This window comes from Rosa chinensis, chromosome 7 (assembly GCF_002994745.2).
Source record: "Rosa chinensis cultivar Old Blush chromosome 7, RchiOBHm-V2, whole genome shotgun sequence".
In the NCBI taxonomy this organism is placed as follows: domain Eukaryota; kingdom Viridiplantae; phylum Streptophyta; class Magnoliopsida; order Rosales; family Rosaceae; genus Rosa; species Rosa chinensis.
In genome coordinates this window covers 18,977,296-19,005,059 of record NC_037094.1, presented here as the reverse complement: position 1 = coordinate 19,005,059, position 27,764 = coordinate 18,977,296, and the positions used below count along the sequence as shown (strand labels likewise).

The 27,764-nt window shown below is 37.1% G+C and overlaps 1 protein-coding gene and 1 long non-coding RNA gene across 6 annotated transcripts; one reads left to right on the top strand and one right to left on the bottom strand.

Moving 5' to 3' along the window:
• Positions 1-50: 50 nt before the first annotated feature.
• On the bottom strand, positions 51-27,533 carry LOC112176076. 2 transcript variants are annotated; one of them, XM_024313893.2, is made up of 11 exons: positions 27,372-27,533; positions 27,117-27,214; positions 26,412-26,486; positions 18,491-21,186; positions 15,017-15,427; positions 14,217-14,909; positions 3,753-4,163; positions 2,953-3,645; positions 939-1,843; positions 480-555; positions 51-386 (listed from the first exon to the last, which is right to left on the bottom strand). In XM_024313893.2, the coding sequence occupies exons 4-9, from the start codon at positions 21,182-21,184 to the stop codon at positions 968-970; spliced, it is 5,778 nt and encodes a 1,925-aa protein (XP_024169661.1). In that variant the 5' UTR covers positions 21,185-21,186; positions 26,412-26,486; positions 27,117-27,214; positions 27,372-27,533; the 3' UTR covers positions 51-386; positions 480-555; positions 939-967. The 2 variants fall into 2 exon arrangements, with proteins under 2 accessions (XP_024169661.1, XP_040365819.1); XM_040509885.1 differs by lacking the exons at positions 27,117-27,214; positions 27,372-27,533 and adding an exon at positions 26,613-26,635.
• LOC112176077 lies at positions 16,142-18,219 on the top strand. Of its 4 annotated transcripts, XR_005802629.1 has the most exons (4): positions 16,142-16,500; positions 16,713-16,777; positions 16,867-17,187; positions 17,718-18,219. It is a non-coding gene; the product is annotated as an uncharacterized LOC112176077 (long non-coding RNA). The 4 variants fall into 4 exon arrangements; XR_005802627.1 differs by having other exon boundaries at positions 16,713-17,187; XR_005802628.1 differs by having other exon boundaries at positions 16,143-16,777.
• Positions 27,534-27,764: the final 231 nt, after the last annotated feature.

Here is a 27,764-nt window from a genome sequence, read left to right as displayed (position 1 = left end):
AATTGCTTAATTGATGGGAAAACAGAATAGAAAGAAACACGATGCGGAGATCAAGCAAACAAAACGGAATAGCCGAATAGAAATCCAAATTCAACAAGGCTCCCAGTCCAGCACCCAGGATAGATTAATGAATTATTACCTACTACCGCACTTTCATGTCCCAGTTTTGAAAGGTGGACTAAAAACAGACAATTAACAAAAGGAATGCAGCAGTGTCTATACGAACAAATCAAACAAGCAGTTCCAAACACTTATATGGTGCACACATGAGTGTTCCACATTTCTTGGCTTGCCTTCTGGAATTTCTCTCTGAGGCAGTAGCTTGCAAGTCTTATCTCAAACTAAGCTTAACATCGAAACTGACAGCATTCCCGAGGACAGCAAGTCTAAGGTAGAAGAAAGACTTGTCAGAAACAATTAACCAGAGAATTCTTGTAGCTAAGAGAAATATGTACGTGTTATGGCCAATCGAAACTTACAAATATCAAATGTCTTGCAACGCCATTGTTATGGCCAAGCGATAGCAGGGGCCTCTTCCGCGATATTTCACTTGGCCTTCCAAATGAACATGCAAACAGTAGTTATTTATTTGAATGTATGAGAAAAGCCTAGCTATGAGAGTTATTATTTGTTTGATAAATTTTTATTTACCACAATTGTTGGGAAATTCTAGAGTGTATGTTATACACGCAGTTACAGACAATTGTGATGCATAAGTATATATTCACCATCATGACACAGTGAACGCTTTAAAGAATTTGAAAGTCCAGATATAAGATATATTTATTCGGTAATAAAAACTTACAGTTACGTCGTCATGATCTTTCTGTTATTGACCACAATTGTGATGCATAGTACAGTCATCGCATGACATAGTGAACGCTTCAAATAATTTGAAAAACCAGATATAAGATATATATTTGGTGATAAAAACTTACAGTTGAGTGGTCATCGTCAGCTGTATCTTCTATCTCCATCCCATCCTCATCTCCATCTCCGAATGCGTCTGCATCTCCATCTCCATCTGCATCTTGATCTCCATCTCCAGCTCCATGTACATCTCCAAATCCATCTTCATTTTTTCATCGCTTTCTGCTATTGGTACCCCATCAGGGGAAATCTTCAACTGAATCGGGCAGTAGTTTACATCTACAGTGATTGACAATGGCAGTTTGGCAGTGCAATTTCGGGAGCAAAAGCCCTGTAGACTATATAGCCGGTCAAGTGTCAAATATTGCAACCGGCTGAACGCAATCTCATTTTCTGTATCATCATCTTCATCTTCGTTGCCTGCCACTAATACTACAATTTCTTTACAAAATCTCACCGTCAAATTCGTGAGTTGCACTAAGCTCTTAGCTACCGAAGAAGGTGCTAAGCACTTCAATCCATCACACCCATGTACTTCCAACGTTGTTAGATTCTGGAAGGATACTGCAGATGACACTAAATTCTCTAGTCTGAGACAGTGGCTCACGTTAAGAGATTCCAAGTTAGGAAAAACTGGGCCCCCTGGTTGGTTCTCTATTCCAATATGCCTCACATCCACAGAGGAGAGCCCTAGAACTCTTACACGTGGGAGGGACCCAACTCTTACAGTTTCCCCACAACCATTTCTTTCGTCCACAAATATTTTGGCCATAGACTGGTACAATTCTAGGACTTCCAGATTAGGTAATTTCTGAAGGAAAAGCACTGCCGCATGCTGGAGGCAGGGTTGTTTACAGCTCCAAAAATGTATATATTTTAGTCTGCTAAAGATCGACTCTACTGGGGATGAAGATGGACCATACAAAATCTCCGCGGTAGACACCTCCAATTTTTCCAAGACGGGGAATGAACCCTGAAATAGTGTAATACGTGCATCAATGTAAACACAGATGATAAATAGCATGCTATTTGAGGGATATTTCATACTTTTAGGTCTAAAAATATAATGATTTATATCTTAAATATTACTTATGGTATGGATTTGAAATTTAAACAATCTATATAATTATACACTTCAAAAAATTGAAGAAAGTTATGGCATCACTTTTTTTTCTTTGGTCTAGAGAGAAGTGCACTAATAATGTCACAATAAAAAGGTAAAAGATATGAATGATCTCTGACTTCCGGGCCCAGAATGCTTAAATCCATTTGGTTTCCAAATTATATACCGTCAGATTTGTGAAATTTCACAGTGTTGATCTAAAGGCTATTTTTGGCAAAAATTCATCAATTAAAATACATATCCCAAAACCATTGAGATCGTTTATTATATTATGTTTAAGAGAATATCTCTTGTAAACCATATATAATATTACAAAATTATTACATATCAACTAATTCTTTTTTCTTTTCTTTTTTTGGTATGTTAGGTATCAACTAATTCAAAAATAATAATAAAATAAAATAAATCCCACACTCTACAGTCCACATTTATGTGTGTGGGTTCCATCTAGTAACTTTTAGCCAAAAGATGCAAAACTGAAAAAAAAAAAAAAAACTTTTAGCCAAAATATGTTTGTAACAATGGTTAGCATGGGGAACTAAAAGAAAGCCTTCGCGGGTATAATCTAGCAACAACGGTTTGTAACCACATATGTCTTTCTTTTTCATGCAGTCATGGTGATGTTTAAAAGAGTTGAAGTAATGATAAATTGAAGGGTGAATAACAAGTAGATCTCAGTCACATATATTTTAAATGTAAAAGTTAAAACTTAAAATAACTTATAATTAACAACTTAAAATTGTGCATTTATCATCAGTCATCAAATTCATTCGTCCCTTATAATCCCCCAAACATTATTCCTTGAGTGAGCAACTCCATATATACATACATATATATATATATATATATATATATATATATACACACACACACACATACATACATATAGACACACACACTAAATTATAATATAGAGAGGAGTTTCAAATAAGTAAATTGATAAAAGTACTCCTACATACCTTATGAATTAGCAAGAAAGGTTGTTTAGTTGGGGCATGCATTTGCTTTTCCTGAAAGACTAATAGTTCTGCAGCAAAAATCTCCACTTCACGTACAAACTTGAAATGTTTGAGCAAGGGCCACTCAGAAATATACATTCCGGGATAGAAGCTCTTAAGCCTTTGCATAAATTCAAAAATCATAGATTTAACTTTTGGGAACACAAAGTTGGGATGCCTTGTTGATTCTAGAGTCCCCTCTTCCTTGGCAACAACACTCTCCATTTCATCACAACAACCCGCTTTCATCTTTTGCAGCTGTTGAAGACCTCCAGTTACCATAGATGCGGGAAAAATGTATTTTAATCTGTGACAATTGTATATATCCACTGACTTTAGATTTTGACCGTCTTTCAACTGAGTGGTTGATGTGCCATGTGTTTCGTTGACATTAGTTTCTCTACGTTCATCAAATACCACTTCCATTGACTCGCAACCTTTTATGTCTAAGGTTTCTAAAGCACTCAATCTTCCCATCATACTAGGTGGAAAAATGCTTCTTAGATTGACACAATTTTCCACAGAGACTTCTCTGAGTCTGCAAAATGAGTCTGGATCCAATTGATTGTGCCATATGGTCTGCAAGAACCTATTTTTATAGTCCATGCCGTAGTAATTGATGATTTGCAATATCTCCAATCTTGGAGATCTTATCTGCATATGTTATATACATTCAGCTTATGTGCATATTATTTTAATGAAGTGGACTTATAATTGAAAACATGATGAAAGATTGATCGAGAACCAGATATAAAAATTACCTTTTCGTCAAAAAGAAAGTTTTGGCTAGAAGTCTCATTGTGGGCGTGAAAGTTCTCGTCCAACTCTCTCTCTTGAATCTCTCTGCGGAATGTAGTGTCTTTTGCAGTACTTTCTCCTAGTTTATTACTACATCCTCGCACATACAGTCTCTCCAATGATGGAAATTCAATACAACTTCCAGCTGTGCAGAATCTAGCAAGGTTTGGAAGTCCGTCCAGTTCCAGGATTTCTAGCTTAGAAATTATGTTATTTTGGGATTCTCTTGTTGATACTATTTCTTCCATGGCCTTACAATTTGATATCTTGAGCTGTTTGAGTTTCACGAGACTTCTAGCCATAGAAGATGATAACAAGTATTTTAAACCATCACAATTTGACACCTCCAAAGTTGTTAAGATGGGCATCACAACCTGCAGTGCACATGGATTATTAATTAGCCATGTATGTACATTTGAAATATTAGGTACAATTGTAGGACTTCCAGATTAGGCAATTTCTGAAGGAAAAGTACCACCGCATGCTTGGAGAAGGGTTCACACCCATAAAAACCAATAGATTTCAGTTTGCTAAAGATCGACTCTACTGGGGATGAAGATGGACCATACAAAATCTCCGCGGTAGACGCCTTCAATTTTTCCAAGACGGGGAATGTGTTAAGAGATGTTTGAAGTTTTCAAAAGGCTCGTTGATAGAGTCAGCAGTTTGTTAGGTTTCTTTTGGTTCAAGTCAGCAAATAACTCCTATTATCAAGGAGCTCGTTGTAGTTTGATTGGGTTTTGACTGTTTCCTTAGCTAATCAGCCACGATATTAGTTTGTTAGTTCGTGAGCTGTTTTTATGCTTTTCTGTTGCATGTGTTGGCTTTATAAGCCAGAATCTTTCAGTAATTCGGTATGAGAAGTGATCCATCAAACCTTGTGTGAAGTTACTATGAATTGGTTTCTAACAAGTGGTATCAGAGCCCCATCATCGGGGCCTGATTGAGTGAGAAGGAGTGAGTTAAACACTGAGAGAAAGAGTGAGTGTGTTGAAGAGAAAATGGCAGAAAGCAGCAATGGCAAGTATGTGCAACCTGCCATTCCCAAATTTGATGGGTTCTATGAACACTGGGCGAAGCTAATGGAGAATTTCCTTCGTTCCAAAGAGTACTGGAGTATTGTAGAGAATGGAATCACTACAGTACCAGAGGGAGCAGTGCCTACAGAGACACGAGTCAAGCTGATTGAGGAGGAGAAGCTGAAGGATATGAAGATAAAGAATTATCTTTATCAGGCCATCGATAGAGAAATCATGGAGACCATTCTCCACGATGATACAGCCAAGCAAATCTGGGACTCTATGAAGCAAAAGTTCCAAGGTTCAACAAGAGTGAAGAGAGCACAGTTGCAGGCCCTGCGCAGAGACTTCGAAGTTCTCAGAATGAGGGAAGGTGAAACAGTCAATTCATTCTTTGCGCGTACACTAGCTATAGCTAAAAACATGAAAGCTTGTGGTGAGTGTATGCGAGAGAATGTGATTACTGAAAAAATCTTGAGATCCATGGTCTCCAGGTTTGACTATGTTGTGTGTTCGATTGAAGAATCAAATAACCTGGAGACAATGACAATTGACGAGTTACAGAGTAGCCTCCTCGTCCATGAGCAGAGAATGAAGAGTCATGATGAAGAAGAACATGTGCTGAAGGTCTCTCATGAAGATAGAGCAGGAAGAGGCAGAGGAAGAACTACTTATAGAGGAGGCCGAGGTAGAGGTAGAGTGAGACAACCTTTCAATAAAGCAGTAGTTGAATGTTTCAAGTGTCACAAGTTGGGACATTATCAATATGAATGTCCTGACTGGGAAAAAAGGGCCAATTATGCTGAACTCAATGAAGAGGAGGGAGCTCCTTCTGATGTCCTATGTTGAGCTCAACAATTCAACAAGGGAGGTGGTTTGGTTTCTGGACTCAGGGTGTTCAAACCACATGACGGGGAATAAGGAATGGTTCGTGGATCTGGATGAACAATTCAGGCACTCAGTGAAGCTTGGGAATGACTTCAGGATGCCGGTGATGGGAAGAGGCAACATCAGACTCGATGTAGGAGGTGTAACTCAGGTAGTTTCGGATGTGTACTATATACCTGAGTTAAAAAATAACCTTTTGAGTATTGGTCAGCTGCAAGAGAAGGGGTTGGCTATTTTGATTCGAAATGGATAATGCAGAATCTATCACTCTAGGAGGGGGCTCATTATGCATACACATATGACTTCCAACAGAATGTTCGTTCTGATTGCAAACATGAAACCACAATCTTCACCATGCTTGAATGTAGCTTCTGAGAACATCTCTGAGCTGTGGCATCGAAGATACGGACACCTGAATCACAAGAACCTGAGAATCTTGCAGTACAAAAAGCTAGTAAAGGGGCTGCCTCAACTCAATGTTTCAACCAAAATGTGTACAAGTTGCATGAAAGGGAAACAACATCGAGAAGCGATGCCAAGAAAGAGTCAGTGGAGGAGTTCTCAGCCACTTCAATTAATCCATGCTGATATATGCGGTCCCATAACTCCGGAGTCAAACAGTAATAAAAGGTACCTATTGACATTCATTGATGATTGTAGTAGAAAGATTTGGGTCTATTTGCTTGTTGAGAAAAGAGAGGCATTTATGTTTTTCAAGTACTTTAAGAATCTTGTTGAGAAGGAGTCAGGGTTATCTATATGTTGTTTGAGGACAGACCGAGGTGGGGAATTTACCTCAAAAGAGTTTAATGAGTTTTGCAAAGCTCATGGGATCAAGCGCCAACTTACTGCAGCCTACACACCCCAACAAAACGGGGTTGCAGAGCGCAAAAATCGTACCATAATGAATATGGTTCGATGTTTGCTCTCTGAAAAAGAGATGCCTAAGCCATTTTGGCCGGAAGCGGTGAGATGGTCTGTTCATGTGCTTAACCGAAGCCCAACTGTGGCGGTGAAGGATAAAACACCAGAGGAAAGTTGGAGTGGAGTAAAACCTAGCGTGGAGCATTTCAGAGTCTTCGGCTGTATAGGTTATGTTCATATTCCAGATGTAAAAAGAGTGAAGTTAGATGACAAAAGCCATAAATGTGTATTGATTGGTGTAAGTGAAGAGTCAAAGGCCTACAAGCTCTATGACCCGGTGACAAAGAAAGTGGTGGTTAGCCGAGATGTGCAGTTTAATGAAAATGAAAGCTGGAATTGGGGGAGGAGTGAAGATGAGGTCAAGGCCGATGTTCTGGAATGGGGTGAGAGTGAATTCAGTGATGCAGATGACGGTGAAAGTGAAAGTGAAGAAGACCAACAAAATGAAGAACCTAATTCTAATGAGAGTTCTGGAACAAGCACGGGTTCTGGAGCAAGCACACCAAGTTCATCTGAACAAAATGCATCAGACTTACCTGAAACAAGAAATAGGAGGCAGCCCGTATGGATGCAGGACTATGAGAGTGGAGAAGGGCTCTCTGAAGATGATAATGAACAGCATAATTTGGTGATGTTTGCTTCACAGGAAGATCCAACTAGCTACGAGGAAGCAGCTAGGAGCAAGAAGTGGAGAATGGCTATGGATCTTGAAATTGAGGCAATTAGAAGGAATAACACTTGGGAGTTGGTTAACTTGCCTGAGGGAGCAAAAACAGTTGGAGCAAAGTGGGTATTTAAAACAAAACTGAATGAGAATGGGGAGGTAGATAAATGCAAGGCTCGGTTAGTGGCGAAGGGTTACACTCAGAAGCAAGGAGTTGATTACAATGAAGTCTTTGCTCCTGTGGCTCGTTGGGATACGATAAGGATGGTGTTAGCCTCGGCAGCAAGAAATGGGTGGATGGTGTTTCAGCTTGATGTAAAAAGTGCATTTCTGCACGGAGAGCTGAGTGAAGTAGTATACTTGGAGCAGCCGCAAGGTTATGAGAAGGAAGGAGAGGAGCATAAAGTCTATAAACTCAAGAAGGCTTTGTATGGGTTGAAGCAGGCACCAAGGGCATGGTACAGTAAGATCGAAGGCTATTTCCTTAAGAATGGTTTCGAAAAATGCAGCCATGAGCACACCTTATTCATCAGAACAGAAGGAGAGAAGATTTTAATTGTGAGTCTTTATGTAGATGATTTAATCTGTACTAGTAATGATGCTTGTTTGATTGAGGAGTTTAAACGATCAATGAAGTCTGAGTTTAAGATGACAGACTTAGGAAAGATGAGATTTTTCCTAGGTGTTGAAATTCAGCAAAGTTCCAAGGGTATTCATGCTTGTCAGAGAAAATATGCTCAAGAAGTTCTCGATCGGTTTGGCATGAAAAACTGCAACTCAGTAAGGAACCCAATAGTCCCTGGTACGAGGCTAACTAGAAAAGGTGAAGGAGAGAAGATTGATGCAACTTGGTATAAGCAATTGGTTGGTAGCCTTATGTATTTGACGGCTACCAGACCAGATTTGATGTACAGTGTCTGTCTCCTTAGCAGGTATATGGCTAAACCATCTGAGATGCATCTACTTGCTGCAAAAAGAGTGCTGAGGTATTTAAAGGGAACTATAGAGCTTGGCGTGTTTTATGAAAGAGGAGGTGAAGGAGAACTGGCTGCATTCACGGACAGTGACTATGTCGGGGATTGTGATGACAGGAAAAGTACGTCCGGATATGTGTTCAAGTTAAGTGGAGGAGCTGTTGCTTGGTCCTCGAAGAAGCAGGCTGTGGTAACACTTTCCACCACAGAGGCAGAGTATGTGGCAGCTACAGCATGTGCGTGTCAAAGCATTTGGATGAGGGGAGTGCTCAATCAACTCAGTCCTTCTCAAAGTAAGTGTATTACTGTGTTTTGTGATAACTCATCCACTATTAAGTTGTCTAAAAACCCAGTTTTACATGGTAGAAGCAAACACATAGATGTGAGGTTTCATTTTTTACGTGATCTCACAAAAGATGGTGTGGTTGAGTTGAGGTACTGTGGTACAAGTGAGCAGCTTGCAGATATCATGACTAAACCTTTGAAGTTGGAGAGTTTTGAGAAACTTTGAAGGATGCTGGGAGTGAAGTCTTTGACTGAGGTAAACTGATTGCTTGTTGGCAATTTCAGTTTAGGGGAGGATTTGTTAAGAGATGTTTGAAGTTTTCAAAAGGCTCGTTGATAGAGTCAGCAGTTTGTTAGGTTTCTTTTGGTTCAAGTCAGCAAATAACTCCTATTATCAAGGAGCTCGTTGTAGTTTGATTGGGTTTTGACTGTTTCCTTAGCTAATCAGCCACGATATTAGTTTGTTAGTTCGTGAGCTGTTTTTATGCTTTTCTGTTGCATGTGTTGGCTTTATAAGCCAGAATCTTTCAGTAATTCGGTATGAGAAGTGATCCATCAAACCTTGTGTGAAGTTACTGTGAATTGGTTTCTAACAGAATGAACCCTGAAATAGTGTAATACGTGCATCAATGTAAAGATAGATGATAAATAGCATACACAGAGAGATATTTCATACTTTTAAGTCTAAAAATATAATGATTTATATCTTGAATAGTAGTTATGGTATGGATTGAAATTTAAACAAGCTATATAATTATACACTTCAAAAAGTTGAAGAAAGTTATGGCATCACTTTTTTTCTTTGGTTTAGAGAGAAGTGCGCTAATAATGTCACAATAAAAAAGTAAAAGATATGAATGATCTCTGTGACTTTCGGGCCCAGAATGCTTAAATACATTTGGTTTCCAACTCGCTAGAAGACAAACAAAATGAACAGTGACTTGACGGTTATGCCATGCATTTTTCTGGTCTTTTGCTTGATTGCCCCCTACAGGTGTTGGCTGCAAGTGAGGCGGTGTTGGTATGGCTTGCTCTGCGTGTTTGCTCTGGAGAAGGACACATCTTCATTCTTTTGGGATGGGTTGTTCGCTCGACAGAGAGAGATAAAAAGAGCGTGAATAGAACTGGGGAATAAGGGAGAGAACGCAGAGAAGCAGAAGAGGGGGACGAGAGGCTCTCAGGGTTTTGTTTTGATTGCCAAAGAGTTTTGGTATTATTTTTTCTTTTTCTTTTTTCGGAATCAAAACCCGATCTGTTTGTAGGTATTGGTATTTTTTTTCCCTGTAATTTATGGGTTGCTGTGTTTGCATGTTTTTATGGGTTTGATTTTGATTAATTTCAGTTATGAATTTTTGTGAATTCACAGAGAGTTCAGACGCAAATAATAGCTTGGAAACGATCAAGCGCCAGCTTGCTTCCTGTTTGCGTCGGAACTTGCTCCAGAACCCAATTACATTTTTCCTGATTAACTATAAATGGCTTCTCTACATTGTAAGTATCCACTCTCTTTGTTCTTCAATTTGAAACATTCAGTATCGATTTATCTGTTTTCGGTGTTTGGGGCTTTAATTTGGGATTGGGTATCTGGGTTTTTGTTCTTTGGTGGTTTGCAAATTTGTTTATTGGGTTTTGATATTGATAATTTCTGCACTGGGGTTTTCGATTTTGTGTGGATTACAGAAAGGTTGGGAAGGGTTTTCTTGGTTTGTATGTGCAAACTCACTCTAAATCTTTGTATGTCTCTGATTAGGGGTTTGGGTGATGCAGAGGTTGCTGAAATTGTTATTAATTTTGGAGCTTCTGGATTTTCGATAAGAATGAATGCACTATCAACACAAGCTGTCTGAGGTTGTATTTCTTTTTCTGGGTTTTTGTTTTGGTGTTTCAATTGTGCTAAATTATGGGTTTTGGGCAGTCAATTATTGTCAATTATAGAATCAATCATTGGGTTATTTCAGTAGTGTTGAAAGGTTTTAGTTCTTTAATTCTGTATTGGATGAATGTAGCGGAAAATGCTCATTGAGTATTGTATAAGGTTCAGCTAGGGTTCTTGTAATTACTTCCACAAATAGTTGAATATGATTTATTTCTTGCTGCGAATTTATTGGGATTTTGTAATTGGGGTTTGTAATAAAAAAAAAATGATTAAGCAAAATGAAGCATTTAGGGACTACAAATCAAAATTTATTGGGACTTTGTAATTGGGCATGTTATTGATTGTAGTGTGTCTGTGTTTTTCCTCCATATTATTGATTGACTACACCTGTTTTTAGCTTTACAATATGCTATTAAGTGAGCCTTTTTCCTGTTGAATTTGGAATTGGCTATGGTTCAGTTTCAGTTTTTAGATCTTAATCAGATTGGTTTCCTTTTTACTGAATTGGAAATTCATGCAAATTTTAATACCATATGCTCAGTTTTATATTATTAATGTTATGGTTTCATTAACTATTCTGCATTTTCTTTGTGTTCAAGTGCAGGTTTTTGGTGCTAGGCTTCTTTTGGATTTCTTGCTTTTGGTCCAAGAAACTTGCTGATCAGTTTTATGTAATTTTCGGTTAGCAATTAAAACTTTAGTGACCCTGTTTGAGGGTCTTATAAAAAATTATTAGTTCTAGGTTTGTTTAGAAAAGGAAGCTTAATAGACATAGGTTTGTTTAGAAAAATATTGAAAGCATCTTAATAAAACTAAATTAAATAACCATTTTAGGTTTGTTTAATTCTTTGTACTATCAGGAAGATACCCATCAGTTTTCTGCTTTGATTTTAGTAATATAACAATGTCTGCATCTGGTTGGGATTTCAACAAACAAGCGTAGTTAACAGTACTATGTACTTTGGTTTCTAATTTTTGGATTGATGCCTTTTGCTTTCTTGGGAAGTGTTAGCATTTATTCCAATTAATTTGTGGTTAGCTAAATCAATTGTTCACTTCTCAATGTTTTTTTATGAATTCATATGCTTGCATTTTCTACCTTTAGGCTTCAGAACAAAACAAACACTGAAACTGAAATGTGTGATTGCATTGATTGCATGAATAACGCTGTGTACAACATATTCACAGTATGTTGGGGAATGTACGGTTATGGGTTTAGGAGTTTAGTGTTCTTATTTAAAACGACCTACAGAAATGGTCAGCTTAATCAGGTATAGGCCCTTTCAAAAATAAAAGAATTTGGTATGTAGTAGTAGCAAAATCTTATTGAACATCGTTTTGGATATAATAGGATTTCTGTGAAGGTTCAATTTATATGCATCCAGACTTTGTCTTTGGATAGGAAAATTGAGAGCTAATAGCTTTATATGGGTAGTTTTTTTTTTGCCAGGTTTATGGATTGTTAAGCATTTCTTAACAAGTATAGGGTAGAGAGCTTTAGAAAGTTTTAGATAATTGGTGGTGAAATTTTTCAAAAAGAAAGAAAAAATGAAAGAACTTCTGCCTTTTTTTTACATTAGGGTAAAATATTGTGAAAAGGCACTCCTGGTAAGTGTAGTTCTATCTTTAATTGGTTCTTCTTCTTACATTTAAGAATGTCTTTGGTTATTTTAAAATGGTGTTATCGAGCGAAAACATATTTGGGTAACTCTATTGAATGGCACTGATAACATGTTAAGCTTCTTTCAATCTCTAAAATTGATCAAGTATCCGCTAGCTGTACAACTTTTAATGAGTATCTGACCTCTTTATTGGTCCTTCTATGTAAACCTTGAATAATGTATAGTGTTATGATTGGATATGAAAATTATCTCATAAGGTCTCCTGACTTCACTTTTGCAGGCTTACATTCCAGAAGTTCCAGCAGACTGGTTGAGCTTAAAGGACTAGACCAATTGATATGGAATGGAAGGTTTTTAGTATTTTTGCAGGGATTTTCTTTTTTGAATCGACCCCTACAATTTCTTAATCACCAGCCTAAGCCCTCACTTATTTACCATAGTACTTAGTTCAGTACCATGACCAATTGGTTGAGACACCAGATTTTGGAAAATGTGAAACAATACCATTTGTACGTATGTAATGTATTTAATATTTGTAAATGTTGTATTATTAAGCTGAACATATTAATAATATACCACTGCAATGCCTAGTATGTACTATCACCCAGGTTTGTGAAATTGATCAGGGTTGATCTAAAGGCTATTTTTGGCAAAAATTCATCAATTAAAATAATGTTCAAGGCATATCTCAAAACTAAGCCTGTCACTCGGTTTGTTTGAATCGGTAATAGGTATTACTAACTTCAAAACCAAACCTTTAGGTTTCAAAATTGAGTTATCAATTACCAACTAAAATTTTCGGTTTTTAATTGTATCTATCAAATTCGGTATTTCAGTTTTTGGTATTACTAACTTTAGAACAACTAATTCTTTGTAATATAAATTAGAACGAACAATACTATATTTTTCAATATTATAGTCGTAAACTTTGTATTCATCTACTTATTATAGTTTTTTTTGTACATATAACATCAAGTTTAGCCATTTTCAATAAAACTAGATTATTTAACCATCTTTGACCAGGTTACTTAAAATACATGTACTATTAATGTAGTATACGTAGTAATGTTCATACTATTATTAAATTTTTTATGTTTATTTCTTAATATACATGTATGTGTATTGAAAACTATAATATATAAAGGTAATATTTAGATAATCGGTAGATTAAGTATTTACCAAAACCAAACTAACTTTTTCAGTAATTTTTTATTTTAGTTTTATTGGTCTCAGTTACTAAAAAGTCAGTTTACTAAACCTAAAATATCGGTTGGTATTCAGTCGGTTTGGTAATTACCAAACCAAGTGATAGCCCTACTGACCAAAACCATTGAGATCGTTTATTATAATATTATGTTTAAGAGAATATCTCTTGTAAACCATATATAATATTACAAAATTATTACATATCAACTAATTCTTTTTTTTGGTCTGTTAGGTGTTTAACTAATTCAAAAATGAAAATAAAATAAAATAAATCCCACACTCTACAGTCCACATTTCTGTGTGTGGGTTCCATCCAGTAACTTTTAGCCAAAAGATGTTTGTAACAATGGTTAGCATGGGGAACTAAAAGAAAGCCTTCGCGGGTATAATCTAGCAACAATGGTTTGTAACCACATGTCTTTCTTTTTCATGCAGTCATGGTGATGTTTAAAAGCGTTGAAGTAATGACAATTAAAGTAATGCAGACATGGTGAGGAACAAGTAGATCTAGCCACATGTATTTTAAATGCAGAAGTTAAAACTTAAAACAACTAAAAATTATGCATTTATCCTCAGCCATCAGATTCATTTGCCCTTATAGTCCCCAAAACATTGTTCCTTGAGTGAGCAACTCCACACACACACACACACACTAGCAGGGCTCACCCACTATGTGTGTGGAAAGAAGTTAAAGGTAGTGGAGAAACTTCTAGTACAACTACCACATTTTCTGTTTTTTTTTTCTATTATTTTGTTTTCTATTTTACAATTTACCATATTATTCCTATTAATTAATTATATTTCATAATTTTTTAATAAATAAAGGTTAAATTGGTAAAAAAAATTCAGTTTTGCAGAGTAAGCTCTCTTCTCTTAATAATAGTATAGTATAGATATATATACACACACTAAATTATAATATAGAGAGGAGTTTCAAATAAGTAAATTGATAAAAGTACTCCTACATACCTTATCAATTAGCAAGAAAGGTTGTTTAGTTGGGGCATGCATTTGCTTTTCCTGAAAGACTGATAGTTCTGCAGCAAAAATCTCCACTTCACCTTCAAACTTGAAATGTTTGAGCAAGGGCCACTCAGAAATATACATTCCGGGATAGAAGCTCTTAAGCCTTTGCATAGATTCAAAAATCATAGATTCAACTTTTGGGAACACAAAGTTGGGATGCCTTGTTGATTCTAGAGTCCCCTCTTCCTTGGCAACAACACTCTCCATTTCATCACAACGACCCGCTTTCATCTTTTGCAGCTGTTGAAGACCACCAGTTACCATAGATGAGGGAAAAATGTATTTCAATCTGTGACAATTGTATATATCCACTGACTTTAGATTTTGACCGTCTTTCAACTGAGTGGTTGATGTGCCATGTGTTTCGTTGACATTAGTTTCTCTACGTTCATCAAATACCACTTCCATTGACTCGCAACCTTTTATGTCTAAGGTTTCTAAAGCACTCAATCTTCCCATCATACTAGGTGGAAAAATGCTTCTTAGATTGACACAATTTTCCACAGAGACTTCTCTGAGTCTACAAAATGAGTCTGGATCCAATTGATTGTGCCATATGGTCTGCGAGAACCTATTTTTATAGTCCATGCCGTAGTAATTGATGATTTGCAATATCTCCAGTCTTGGAGATCTTATCTGCATATGTTATATACATTCAGCTTATGTGCATATTATTTTAATGAAGTGGACTTATAATTGAAAACATGATGAAAGATTGATCGAGAACCAGATATAAAAATTACCTTTTCGTCAAAAAGAAAGTTTTGGCTACAAGTCTCATTGTGGGCCTGAAAGTTCTCATCCAACTCTCTCTCTTGAATCTCTCTGCGGAATGTAGTGTCTTTTGCAGTACTTTCTCCTAGTTTATTACTACAATCTTCCATATACAGTCTCTCCAATGATGGAAATTCAATACAACTTCCAGCTGTGCAGAATCTAGCAAGGTTTGGAAGTTCTTCCAGTTCCAGGATTTCTAGCTTATAAATTATGTTATTTTGGGATTCTCTTGTTGATACTATCTCTTCCATGGCCTTACAACATGATATCTTGAGCTTTTTGAGTTTTACAAGACTTCTAGCTATAGAAGATGATAACAAGTATTTTAAACCATCACAATTTGACACCTCCAAAGTTGTTAAGCTGGACATCACAACCTGCAGTGCACATAGATTATTAATTAGCTATGTATGTACATTTGAAATATTATTTCCTACTATCATATGACGGTAAATAAGATAAAGTCAACTACCCTTGCAAGAGGATTGAAGATTAGCTTAGTAGCTAGCACACCTCAAGTCCTCAACATATCAAAGCATGCTTTTGAAAAGAAAAAAAATCTAATGACTTTCACAACGATTTTTTTTATCTTTTGATAAAAAAATAAGGAAGATTTTTAATTTATTTTTAATCAATAATTAAGAATAATGGGTATTGTAATAGATGATATCATCTATTCGTTTCACTAAATTATTTTGTAGGGATTTTGACCATTTATCTTAATTCTAGGAATTTTTTTCTCATTTATCCCATTAAGTTTTTTTTTAATTCTCTTTTATCCATGAAAACTCTAATAAGATATTCTCTAATACCCAATTATATTTTTTTAGACCATTTTACCCTCACTCCTTTATTATATATATAAAGAGAGAGAGAGAGAGTAGTAATAGTAGTAGTTGTTGTAATTCATTAATTGAATTGAAGGTAAAATGATCATTTAATTGTTAAATTAATTTAGTGAGAATAAAAATCTATTGCTGAAATAAATAAGATATTTTGACTCATTTTAGTCCTTTTGATCAAAAGTACCCTATTTTGTAATTAGGAAGAAAAACAATTGGTGATTTTTATAATTACATGCTTTTCTCTTTTTCACTCTCCATATTTTGCACCCAACTCGCATCCACGATTTCCTCGGCTTATCCTCTCCCACACCACGGCCCTCATTTACGTATCCCCAACGCAATTCCGATCTCCACCTCCGTATAATTACCTCATTTCTCAAGGATTTAAAGGTCCAAAGGTTTTGATGCATAATTTGAATGGGTATTTTCTGCATTTGTTAACTTGAACCATTAATTTTAATTTGATCCGCAGTATCGCATCTCCTACCTTCGGTTTTTGGAGTCTCTTCTTCGCTACTCTTATACAATTATGATCTAATATAGCACTTCCGTTTTAGTGTGTTCAGTAAGGTTGTGTACAGCTCTGATTCATGTTGTGGGGGGAGGTAAATCTTCATCTACTTCATTGCAATGGGTTTCATGATTTAGTATTATCATCTATTCCTGAATATGAATGATTTGATTATTGATATGTAGCATTTTTAGATGTGTTGGATTTTGTGGGTGCTTGTTTTAGATTTCGGTTTTGCTTGTTGTCTGCTATTTGATATTGATTTATGTTATTTGGCACTCAAAGGGTAATATCAAACCTTTCCAGGTTCTGTTAATATTTGGCACTCAAACTAGGTCTTTGATCACTTGAAATCACAAATGCTGTGGCAGGTATGCTCTAAATGTATCTGCATAACCTATCTTGCTTGTTTATAACATGTTAAATACTTTGAATGTTGAAACCTGTGTTTTCTTTGGAGATTGGGTTCTTCACACACAAATATGCTCCACACAGTCAAGAATTGGAAAGAGGAATCCAAGGAGGATAAGGCTATCATCACAGATTCATTGAGGGGGAGTTATAAAATATCTTGCTATGTTCAGGTTTTGTGTAATTAACTGACTTTTTTTCCTTCTTCTTATGCTACACTATGCTTGGGTTCGACTAGAGGGACCGGGATCTGATGAGATACATTGAAGATAAGATGGCCAAGTTGTATAGATCTTAGAGAAGTAGGTTGTACAAACTTCAAGAAGCGTGCTATGACCCTGCATATGCTGAAGCACACCCTCCCGACGAGGTACTGTTTGGTGATAGATAAATAAATGAATGGTTATGCGTTGATTTCTCTGTTTATTAGGCATGAGAAAATTTGCACTTTAATCTATTATCTATGCTTTTCTTTGTTCTACGGCTACAGTACAGCTTTATGTTCTCCATTAGTTTGATTGTTTTATACATATATAATTAGAATAGCCTGGATGTAGGATAAAGTTCTTGATTTTACATAAGGTGATTTATTTGTGTAATGAATTGAAAATTCCTGCAGAAGTGTCCATTTCTTACTTTTTCTGTTGGAAATTCATTGTAGCACTGTAGTTTATCTTGACTGATGAAAGTGCCTGCATAGTTAACATCTTTGGCTTGGAAGTGTGAAACCTTTCTTATCGGCTTTCCTATATGTTTTGAGTCGCTATGCTGCCTATGACTGATTTTTAAACATGTCTTTTCATGCCTTTCCAAGCTCATTGAGTCATAAAACCATGCATGTTGATCTTATTAAGTTATATATCGGGCAGAGGAATTCACTGTTTGTGCTATGGTCCTCAGAGGTAGACCAACTTTCTTCCCCAAGTGTTATATCTACTAGTTCCTAAACGACAGAGCACAAGTGGTTGAGTTGGCAAGCACAATGGAGAAACTTATAGGGCATATCGAAGTATATGGAGGGTCAAATTGCCGCACTGAAGGCTGGAATATACATCATTCTAGAGATGATGATGATGATGATGATGATGATGACGACGACGACGATGCTTATGTGGATGGGGATGAGGATGAGGAAAGTCATGAAGATATGAATTAGGGGCCTTGGTGTTCTTCAAGCACACCTAGTTTTATCGTCTTATATTTTTTTATATGTTTAAATTATAGTAAAGAAACATGCTCGTGTATGTGGATTAGATGAATACTAAGAATATTCAGTGTAACCGATGTGCACTTGCATCAACAAGAACTGACGGTTGGATAACATCAAGCACATTTCTTTTGTTATTAGAAAAAAATTGTTTATAAATATCAACAGCTGAGATCTGTTAGATTTGTTGATTCACTTATACCGTCGATGCATAGAAGAATTTTCCTTAATTATGCTATTATTTATTTTGTGCAATTGAAGCAAACGTTTCAATTTGTCTGTTACATTTGTTCAGTCTTATTCGATGCTTCAAGTCTTATTTAGTTTTTTTGTGTTTGGATGAACTTTTTTCCCCCCCTTATTGGTCAAAGACCCTTGGATAAAAATTAAAATAAAATAAACAATGAAAAGAAGATTAGCAGAATTAGCTCATGAAACAAATGTGAAAAAGAAATCAAAAACGTACCTCTGTCTTCAAGATAAATGAAAAATCAACATCTTGCGCCCCAATAAAGCGTAAATCTCCACATCTCTTCAGCAATGCTTTTAGACCTTGGTCCAATTCATATCTGGTATTGGGCCCTAGTATAAGCTTGTTGACGGTTGTTTCATACATACGATCCCACCAGCTCATCGACACAATAAATATTTGGTATTTTTCCAACCTGTCAGAGAAAAACTTTGCTGGAAGAATGTCGGTATCTGGAATGTGTACTTCTAATGCGGTTAGCTTGGGCAAGTTCATCAGCTCCAAAAGGCTAGCATTACTTGTTTCACAGATGACTTCTCTACTCTCCCAATTGTTAAAGCTGTTTCTCATTCTCAAGTCTTCAAGTCTTGTCCAATTTGAAATGACACCAGCTGGAATCACTTTAAGTTCATAGCAATCAGACAAATCCACCAACCGCAGACGGGTTAACTGCCCAATTTCTTTGGGTAATTGTTTAACCTTGGATTCTACAAGGCTAAGAACTTCTAAGTTTCTTAGCTCTCCAACTAGAGCAATGTCTTCAAACATGCATCCATCTAAACACAATGTTTGGAGATTCTTTAAAAATGAAATAGATGGGGGTAGCGGAAGAAGAGGCACATTGCTTAAACCCAATACTTTGAGTTTTTTCATCTCCACGAAAAAGTTGCTTGGTATTTCAGGCGAGGAATCATCACTTTCACGGTGCAAATGAAACATCTCCAATTTCGGGCATTGCCAAGGTACTTGAGGAAGGGTGGCAATATTGCGACAAGGCAAACAGATCTTACTGCACTCAGTAAAGAAATCTTCATTTGGCCATTTTTTCCTCTCATGACCTCCATCTTCAACCAACACATGATGATCTCTGTATGCAATCCTGTTAGCAACATCATGTACAAGATCGTGCATTCTGACACATGTACCATCATCACCGTCTAGCAATAGACTAGAACTTTTAAGCTTGTAAACCTGTTGATACAAGGCATTTCGTGCGTCTTCCACGGTATAGTCTTCAAACAAACCCAAACCTATACTATATTTCAACAAGTCTGCAAATGAAACATAGTTGCCCTTTGCAATAAGACCACACAACAAGAACAATGGCTGAAGCTGATCCTTGTCACTCAGTTGACTGTAACTCCACTCGATACCCGAGTAGGCCTTTTGAGTTAAGTCTTCTTTCTCATCAAAATTTTCGAGGCGTCGCAAAGCATCTTTCCAGATGGATAGAGGCTTGTTTTCTAAAGCTCTTGCAACAGTGATAATGAAAACAGGCAACCCTCCACATTTTTTGGCTACTTGAGTTGCTATAGGTTGAATAGTAGGATCTGCAACAACATCGCCGGCTTTCTTCTCAAATAAAGCCCATGCCTCCTTATCATCTAAAACCCCAAGCGGAAACCCTTTTTGCTTAATCTTATGAGAAAACACTTGTTGACTCCTGGATGTCAACAATATTCTACAAGTGGATTTGTGGGGAAGTCCCACAGCCTTCAAATCAAGTTCTCCCCAAACATCATCAAAAATGACAAGAGTCTTCTTGTCCTTGATTCTTTCATTTATTTTATCGGCTCTTCCAGGTAGAGTCCGAGCTTCCGAAATGTCCACACCTAACTTGTCAATAATTTGATTTTGAATTGCTTCCAAGTTTGGAATTTTCACATCCCGTACCATTACTGCATCCTCAAAGAATTTCTCTTTTTGAGTTTTCCTTAGAACTTCTTCAACGAGCGTGGTCTTTCCCACACCCCCAACACCATACACCAAAATCATTTCAGAACTAGAATTTCCCAATTCCTTCAAGATTTTCTCCAGTATTGAAGTTCTTGAATCAAATTCCTCGTAGTCTTCGTCAGATGCGATACATACATCTTCTGCCGGAAGAACGTATGAAATATCAGAAAATTCTCTCATCTCGTAGAGTTCAGTAACCACCTGCAGCAATTCCAATGATTCCTTGCTTCCATGACTTAAGGAGGTGTCTGGCTTTTCATCAATTGCTTGGATTTCATCATTCAATTCGCTTGCCTCTTCAATTTGTTGGTGCTTGTCTTTCAAGAATGCTTCCGCTTTTTCAATAATCTCATCCACTCTTTTTAGCCAGTCCTCGACCTTCGCATGGATTTTTTCACCCCTCGCTTCAGCTGCAGTGACCTTCTCAGCTACCGTGCGTTTAGCAACATTTAATTTGTCCACTTCAGTCTGTAGATCTTTGGGGGGAAGGTATGAAATGTCAGAAAGTTCTCTTTCTTCATTGATCAGCTTGGTAACATCCTCAATCAATGCCAACGATTTCTTGCTTCGACGACGACGGAGCATCGGATTTGGACAAAACCCATGGACACACTCCGTCTTTGGTTGGCCTTCATCTTTCAACGAATTGTTTGCATCATCAGCAGTTGCTTGTTGCTTGTCTTTCAACAGTCCTTCTGCCTGCTTCGTAGTTTTAGCCACATCTTTCAGCCACACCTGGACCTTCGAATGAATCTTTTCACCCTTGGCTTCAGCGACGGTAATCTTCTCACTCATTGTTTGCTTTGCAACTCTTAATTTGGCCACTTCATTCTGTAGATTTTCAAGGTTGCGTTTGTAGTGGATTAAATAACCCACTTGCCGTCCAACGGTTGAACCCACGTACCCAAAAATCTTTCCAACAAGATCTGTAGCAGTTCCAGTAATAATCTCCATGTCTGTCGATATCATGCAGAGGAAGTTTCAGGATGACAGGAAATAGTGGCATTTAACCAATCGAGGCAGAAGAATGACTTTTCTCTAAAATTAATTATAAGGACATAAAAACAAGGAAATTAAACGACAGGTTAAACAATCTCTAAAATTATATTGAGAATGACTTTTCTCTCTCTGACTCTCATACGAGACCGGCGTTCACTTGGCTGGGCTATGGCCTATGGGGGTTTTCTTCACCGAACTGCCCTATATTTTGGCTCCTGCCTATTCCTTGTCTGCGCTGTCGTCCTGGTTGTAGGAAAGGGTGATGGTTCGGTGGGTGTGCTCTTGAAAGTGATTGAGATCCGGTGGCTATAGGCAACGGATTTCCGGGTTTGGTGTTGCGATCGGGACCGTTCCGGACTCATTTCAATCTGGGTTTGGGTTTCGGGGTTGGTCACGGTGGCGTTGATGGTGCTCGAACTGACTATGGGGGACGGGTTGAGATTGTTCAATCGCCGAGTTCTGACTGCATGGTGGGGCGAGGTTCTCTGGACTTGGTTTGGTATGATTCGGGTTGCTGATTCTCGGATCGAGAGGCGCGAGGTTCTTTGCAGTGGGCGACCTTACTGATGGTATCACAATCACTGTTAATGGTCTTTGGTGGTCGAGGGGGGTTTTCCATGCTCAATTTTCGTCTGTTTCGACTGGTTTTGGAGGGTGGAGTGATGGGAGCTGGTATGTCGGCGACTCTATCTCCGATGGCGGGGGTTGCGTTGGTTGCTTCGGGTGGGCTTTGTGGGCCTGGCCTTGGTCGGTGGTGTCTAGGGCTTTCCAAATCTGGGCCTATTGGAGTTACAAGTGGATCTTGGCTTTCTCTTGGGGTTGGGTTAACAGGATTTCTAGGTTTTTTTTTTTTTTTTTGGGTCTTCATCTTTTTTACAAAATGATGATGGTCCCCATTTTTATCTTTTTTGAGTGAGAAGATCAACAAGGAAAAGAGATGCTTCGTTCCATCTTTGGAGGTTTAGTTTCCCTTGTTTTAGACCTAGTTACAACAACGTGGGTATATTAGGGGTGTGTTAGAGTAGTGTGCACTAAATAATGACTTTTTCTGACGTTCCCTCAGAGAGCGAGTCATTATTATACTGCTTGCTGTACTATTAAAGAAGATGACCATTTCGCCTAAAAAAAAAAGGGAAAGTAAACGACCATTGATAGGAGCAATTTTTCTATGCAACATTATTATTTTTCAACCCTATATTTTTCTTTGTTAGTTTATTTTATTTTTAAATAATTTATTTGTTTTTGTCTTTATTAAATTTTTCGAAACAAACTAGGAAAATGAAGCTTAAATAAGGAAATTGCATAGAATTCCTATGCAATAAGGATTCTTGATGGACCAAGGATTGCTTAATCTATGAAGCTACTTGAAAGAGGGAGATTTTCTAAGCAAAATCTTTGACTAGGCGAGCTTTCATAGGATGAAGTGATGTCAATTGTTGCCAGACCAATCATAAATTTGGATTATGAATTTTCTTTGAAGTAGTGAGTTAGAGACGACCCAAAAGGAAACAAGGAGTCTCGGAACATAGTAAAAGGCCTTTGGACATCATAATCAAAGTCTACAATGCACGAGAGAAGCAAGAAGCCATTCAGGCAACTTAAGGACAAGAAGTGAAGTTCAGAAGTCTGCAAAGATCGATCGTCAGAAACCTGAGATCAGTCATTTACCATGTTCTGCTCTCTTTTCGGTTTTATTTTCTTCCCTTCGAACTATGTTTTGCTTTGTGTGTTTTATATCATTATGAGTAACTAATTTCATATAGTTAGGGCTGCTTTAAGCTCTAGACATGATGTAAACTATGAAGTTGGCATTTATTTAATGTATTTCAAGAATTTAGGATATTTATTGGTTTATTGTTTCTTCATTGATGAACTTAGTATGTCTATTGATGGTGAGCAACATTAGCATGCAAGCTAGGTTGTAAAGCTACGAGTGTCTTGTATGATCATCCATGTCTACTTGCATTCTAGAGTAGCGAGTGAGTGACTTCAGCTCCATTCACATAAACCAATATCTAGGTAGATTAGGACAACATCAGTATTGTTAAGATGTGATGAGAATTGATTAGGAAAAGTAAGTACTAGTTGGATTGGACATGGTTTATGTCAAAGTTTATTCCTATCAAGAATATGATCTTTTCTCTTGTACTTACGAGAAAATTTTGCTTTTCTACCACCAATTGGATTGTAATTGGGATGCCTATATATAGAGGGCAAGGGTAGTAAACCAAGGTATGGTTAATACGATATAGTCGATACGTATGATCATCGTCAAGAGAGTGTATATCTCTTGGGTAATGGCATAAAGATGTCAAGAGTGAGTACATATCTTAGATGAGATTGAGTTCTTGAGAAATTTAATAGAGTGGATGTACAAGGATTTCGGGGTTGGGTTATGATGATATAGCTCAATTGTATCTTGTACTGTAATTATTCTCATAGTGAAGAACAAGTATCTCTCGAGAGGACGTAGGCATGGATTTGTGCAGAACCTTGTAAAATCTCAATGTTCTCTTATTGCTTGTTTTGTGGTTTGTTTACTTTTCTATCAGTCTACTTTATGAGCCTTGACGGGAGGGATTGTAGTTCCCTAACAAGTGGTATCAGAGCCAAGTTCGGCTGGGACACCTTATCATTCAAGGTGGAGTCAGGCAGACGGTCAATGTGACAACTCAAAGGTGCATTAGGTGAAGCCAGCTTGGGGAAAAGTTCTAGCTAGGTGGAGCGAGTGGGCCGGAAACTCAAGAAAGTCCTTATAGGAGGTAGTCAATTGGTGGAGTGACTCAGAGGCTAGGTGGTGCAAACCATACTCATGAAAAATCCTAATCAAATGTGGAGTTACAAAGGACCAGGATATGGCTCAAGGGAATGATGGGTGGTGAGAGTGTATTATCTCATGAAGGTGGTTCCTGTTGTCAATGATTGTGCTTGTTCGTCGTTCATGGTATTCATTTGCCGAAGGTTTGCATATTGATCGTGGTTGCTCGTCATGGCTTCAAGTATTACCTCACAGTTTGAGGTGCAGTAGTTTGATAGAAAAAGGATTTTCACGCTTTGAGTATAAGAGAGGAAAAGACATCCTAGTTCAATGGGACTTAGCAAAGTGTTGAACGGAAATGATGGGAAACTGAAGAAGACAAGGGATAATGCATGGGAAACTGTCGGGGATTTAGTGATCATAACAGGTCTAAATCCAAGGGCAGGGGTGCTACAAGTGCCATGACTAGGGTCACATGGAGCGGAAGGCTTAGATGACATTGTGGTAGCAGAAAACAATTTTCATAAGGATCTGCTCTCACAATCTCCATAAGTGAAACATGTTCTTAGATTGGATATTAGATTTGGAGCGATGTGTACTTTGAGTGGTGTGACATATGTCCCAAAGCTACATAAGGACTTGATATTTAGGAGCCAGTTGGATTCCAAGGGCTATAGGTGTTTTATAGCAGGTGGAGACGGTAAAATCACACATAAAAATATGGTCCTCGTACATGGAAAACAATCTGGTAGTTATAATCTAGTATGTCATACCTCGATGGATAGTGGGAAACAGGAGCGCACAATTAAAGGCGAGTTTCATTTGCGAGTACAACAGAGACGTCGTTGACAAGTTTCCAGGTTTAAACGATAGTGAGAAGGAGAATCTCACTAGGAAATGGGTCGTTTCGAGGTCTCTCTTTAGAGTCAACTAATGGTTGTTGACTCAGTGCAGTTACACAAAGGATTGGCTGTTACGAATCGAGGAGGACTCCAGTTGATTTGGGCTATGTCTTGCTGGTACAAGAAAAGGCCAATGATAAAGTGGTGCAAGGTAGCATGACATTTTTCATCAAGGTGAAGATTGTTAATGTGATGAGAATTAATTAGGAAAAGTAAGTCCTATTTGGACTTGGTTTAACTTCGTAATCGGACATGATTTATGTCAAAGTTTATTCCTATCAGGAATAGGATGTTTTCTCCTATTTGAGAAAGTTTGGTTTTCCTACGACTAATTCGATTGTAATTGGGATGCCTATATATACAAGGCAAGGGTAGTAAACCAAGGTATAGTCGATACATACGATTATGGAGAAGAGGGTGTAAATCTCTTGGGTAAGGAAGCATAGATGTCAAGAGTGAGTATATCTCTTGGATGAGATTTGAGTTCTTGAGAAATTCTATGAATGTGGATGTACAAGGGTTTCGAGGTTGGGTTATGACGATTCAGCTCAATTGTATCTCTTACTGTAATTATTCTCATAGTGAAGAACATGTAACTATCGAGAGGACTTAGGCTTGAATTTGTGCTTAACCTCGTTAAATCTTGGTATTCTCTTAATGCTTGTCTTGTGGTTTGTTTACTTTTCTACCAGTCTACTCTATGAGCCTTGACGGGAGGGATTGTAACTCCCTAACAAGTACAACATTGCCTAGCCTTATTCACAATCTTTTCAATCTTAATGACTTCTAGGGGAGAGCTATGCGAGAACATGACTCTAGTTTTCATTCTAGAAGCTAAGTTGGGATGCACACATCATTCACTTAATATACCAAGTAAGAAAGTTTAATATGTTACTTTCCGCACATCATTGGCTTTGCTAGAGTAAGGATATCCTAATGAATTGAAACATGTTAGTAAATACATCATAGGTGTAGTCATTGTATAGTGGTGAGAAGTAGTTCCTAGCTAGTTTTCTTACATTTGATTTCCAAAACCAAAAACCCCAAATACAATCTTTTATTTTTGTAGATTCTTCTATCCTCTGTTTTGTTTATTTTTGTTAATATAGTAAACGATCTCCTATTTCCCCCAAATTTTGTGTAAATTATTGTCTGCGAGTCTAGTATATGTAGATTTAATTTTGCAATTTGTAGTTCAGTTTAGATGTAGTTTTTATTTTCGTCTTTGTCTAGTATCAGTTTCATAACTTTTTGTTTTTAGAGTTTGTTTTGCTATTGTTAAGCCACAATTCTCTGGGAAGGCACCCTCTTGTCTATACTACCATCGATTCCTAATTGTGATTGCTGGGATTTATTTATAAACCTATTTTAGATTTATCAACCATAGAAGGACAAAATAACAGCAAGACACCTAGTTGCTGAATCTCATATCTCAGAATGTCTCCAATATGGATTTAGAATTTTCATAGTTTGCTACAGCACATTAGATCAAGTAAATAAAAAATAAAAGCAAAGCACGTACCTATGTATTATAAATGAAGATCGTTGCTCTTCAAATTTCCAAGGAAACACCGAGAAGGTAGGAGTACTAAAAATTCTGCAAATGAGAACAAGATTATCTTTTTCTTGAACTTAAATAGCAAAGTAATATTTCTTAAGAAAAAAGAGCATATATATGATACTTTTAGTTGGACATTAGCATCCCAATAGACTATAGACTTGCCAGCTTTCAAAGTCAAAACTATTATGAGCTGCTTTCTGGATCCGAAAGAAAATACTTGGGTTCTCCCAATAACCAAAAAGTATTATACCAGAATTTAACTGCCAAAGAGAAGTGGGATCACATAAACGTAAATTGTACACTACTAATTTAGCAAACGACTAAGAATAACTATTTCTTTTATCGAAGAGGCCCAAGTTTCCTTTATTGAAGCAAGGATAAATGGTCGAGTTCAAGATTTCCTCATAATCAACTTAGTAAAACCTCACTTCGTATATCCAAAAAAACATTGATCTCTGATCGATAATAGGTCAGATCGTTCTCAATCTATTTTATTTTATTTATTGTCGTTCAAATATTGACTTTATTCATAGACATTCCACCAATTTATAAGGTCTCAAAATCTTACGTCTTATTTAGCATTTTCCTTCACATGAAAATAATTGAAGAACATACACGAAGAAGGAAATTGATGCAGAAAAGAAAGAAAGAAATTGAAGGACGTACCTGTATGCCACAATCTTTTGGTTATGACTTGGAAAAGAATCTAGTTGGTTCTCAGTTTCCTTCGCTTAGAACACCACAGTAAGAATGTAATCCGTCAACTTGAAGAACAGCGGCAAAGTAAAAGGACCGGAAAATGAAGATATTATCATAATCTAATCAAGGGATACGAAAACCAGGCTGAATCTAAATATGCAAGTGTGCAGAGAGATCAAATCAGAATACAAATGAAACTTGAAGCAAAGTAAGTTGCGAAACCTCTTTCACTGCAGTGAAGCTTTAATCTTTCAGACATAAGAATGCAAGAGTAACTGATCTGTTTCATTTTAGTGCTTTTTTTGCTGCATAGAAGAAGCTAAATGTAAAGCAACTCTTTTGGTTTGCAGCTATAAAGGAACTCAAATGTCACGTCTTGGGCTAAAGCATGGGTTATTTTTACATACTCTCTTTTTAAAGTGAAAGCAACTGTATTGTTATTAGAATTTAACATTCATAGATTCAATGATATTGATTTGGGTTCTTATCACTTGGGAATCTTTCTTTTTCATCATCATCAACTAGTTGGCCTATGAGCACATTCTCAAAAAAAAAAAAAAAAAAAAGGCGTATGACCACGTTACCAAATAGCAATAATTGTATACAGTAATACAG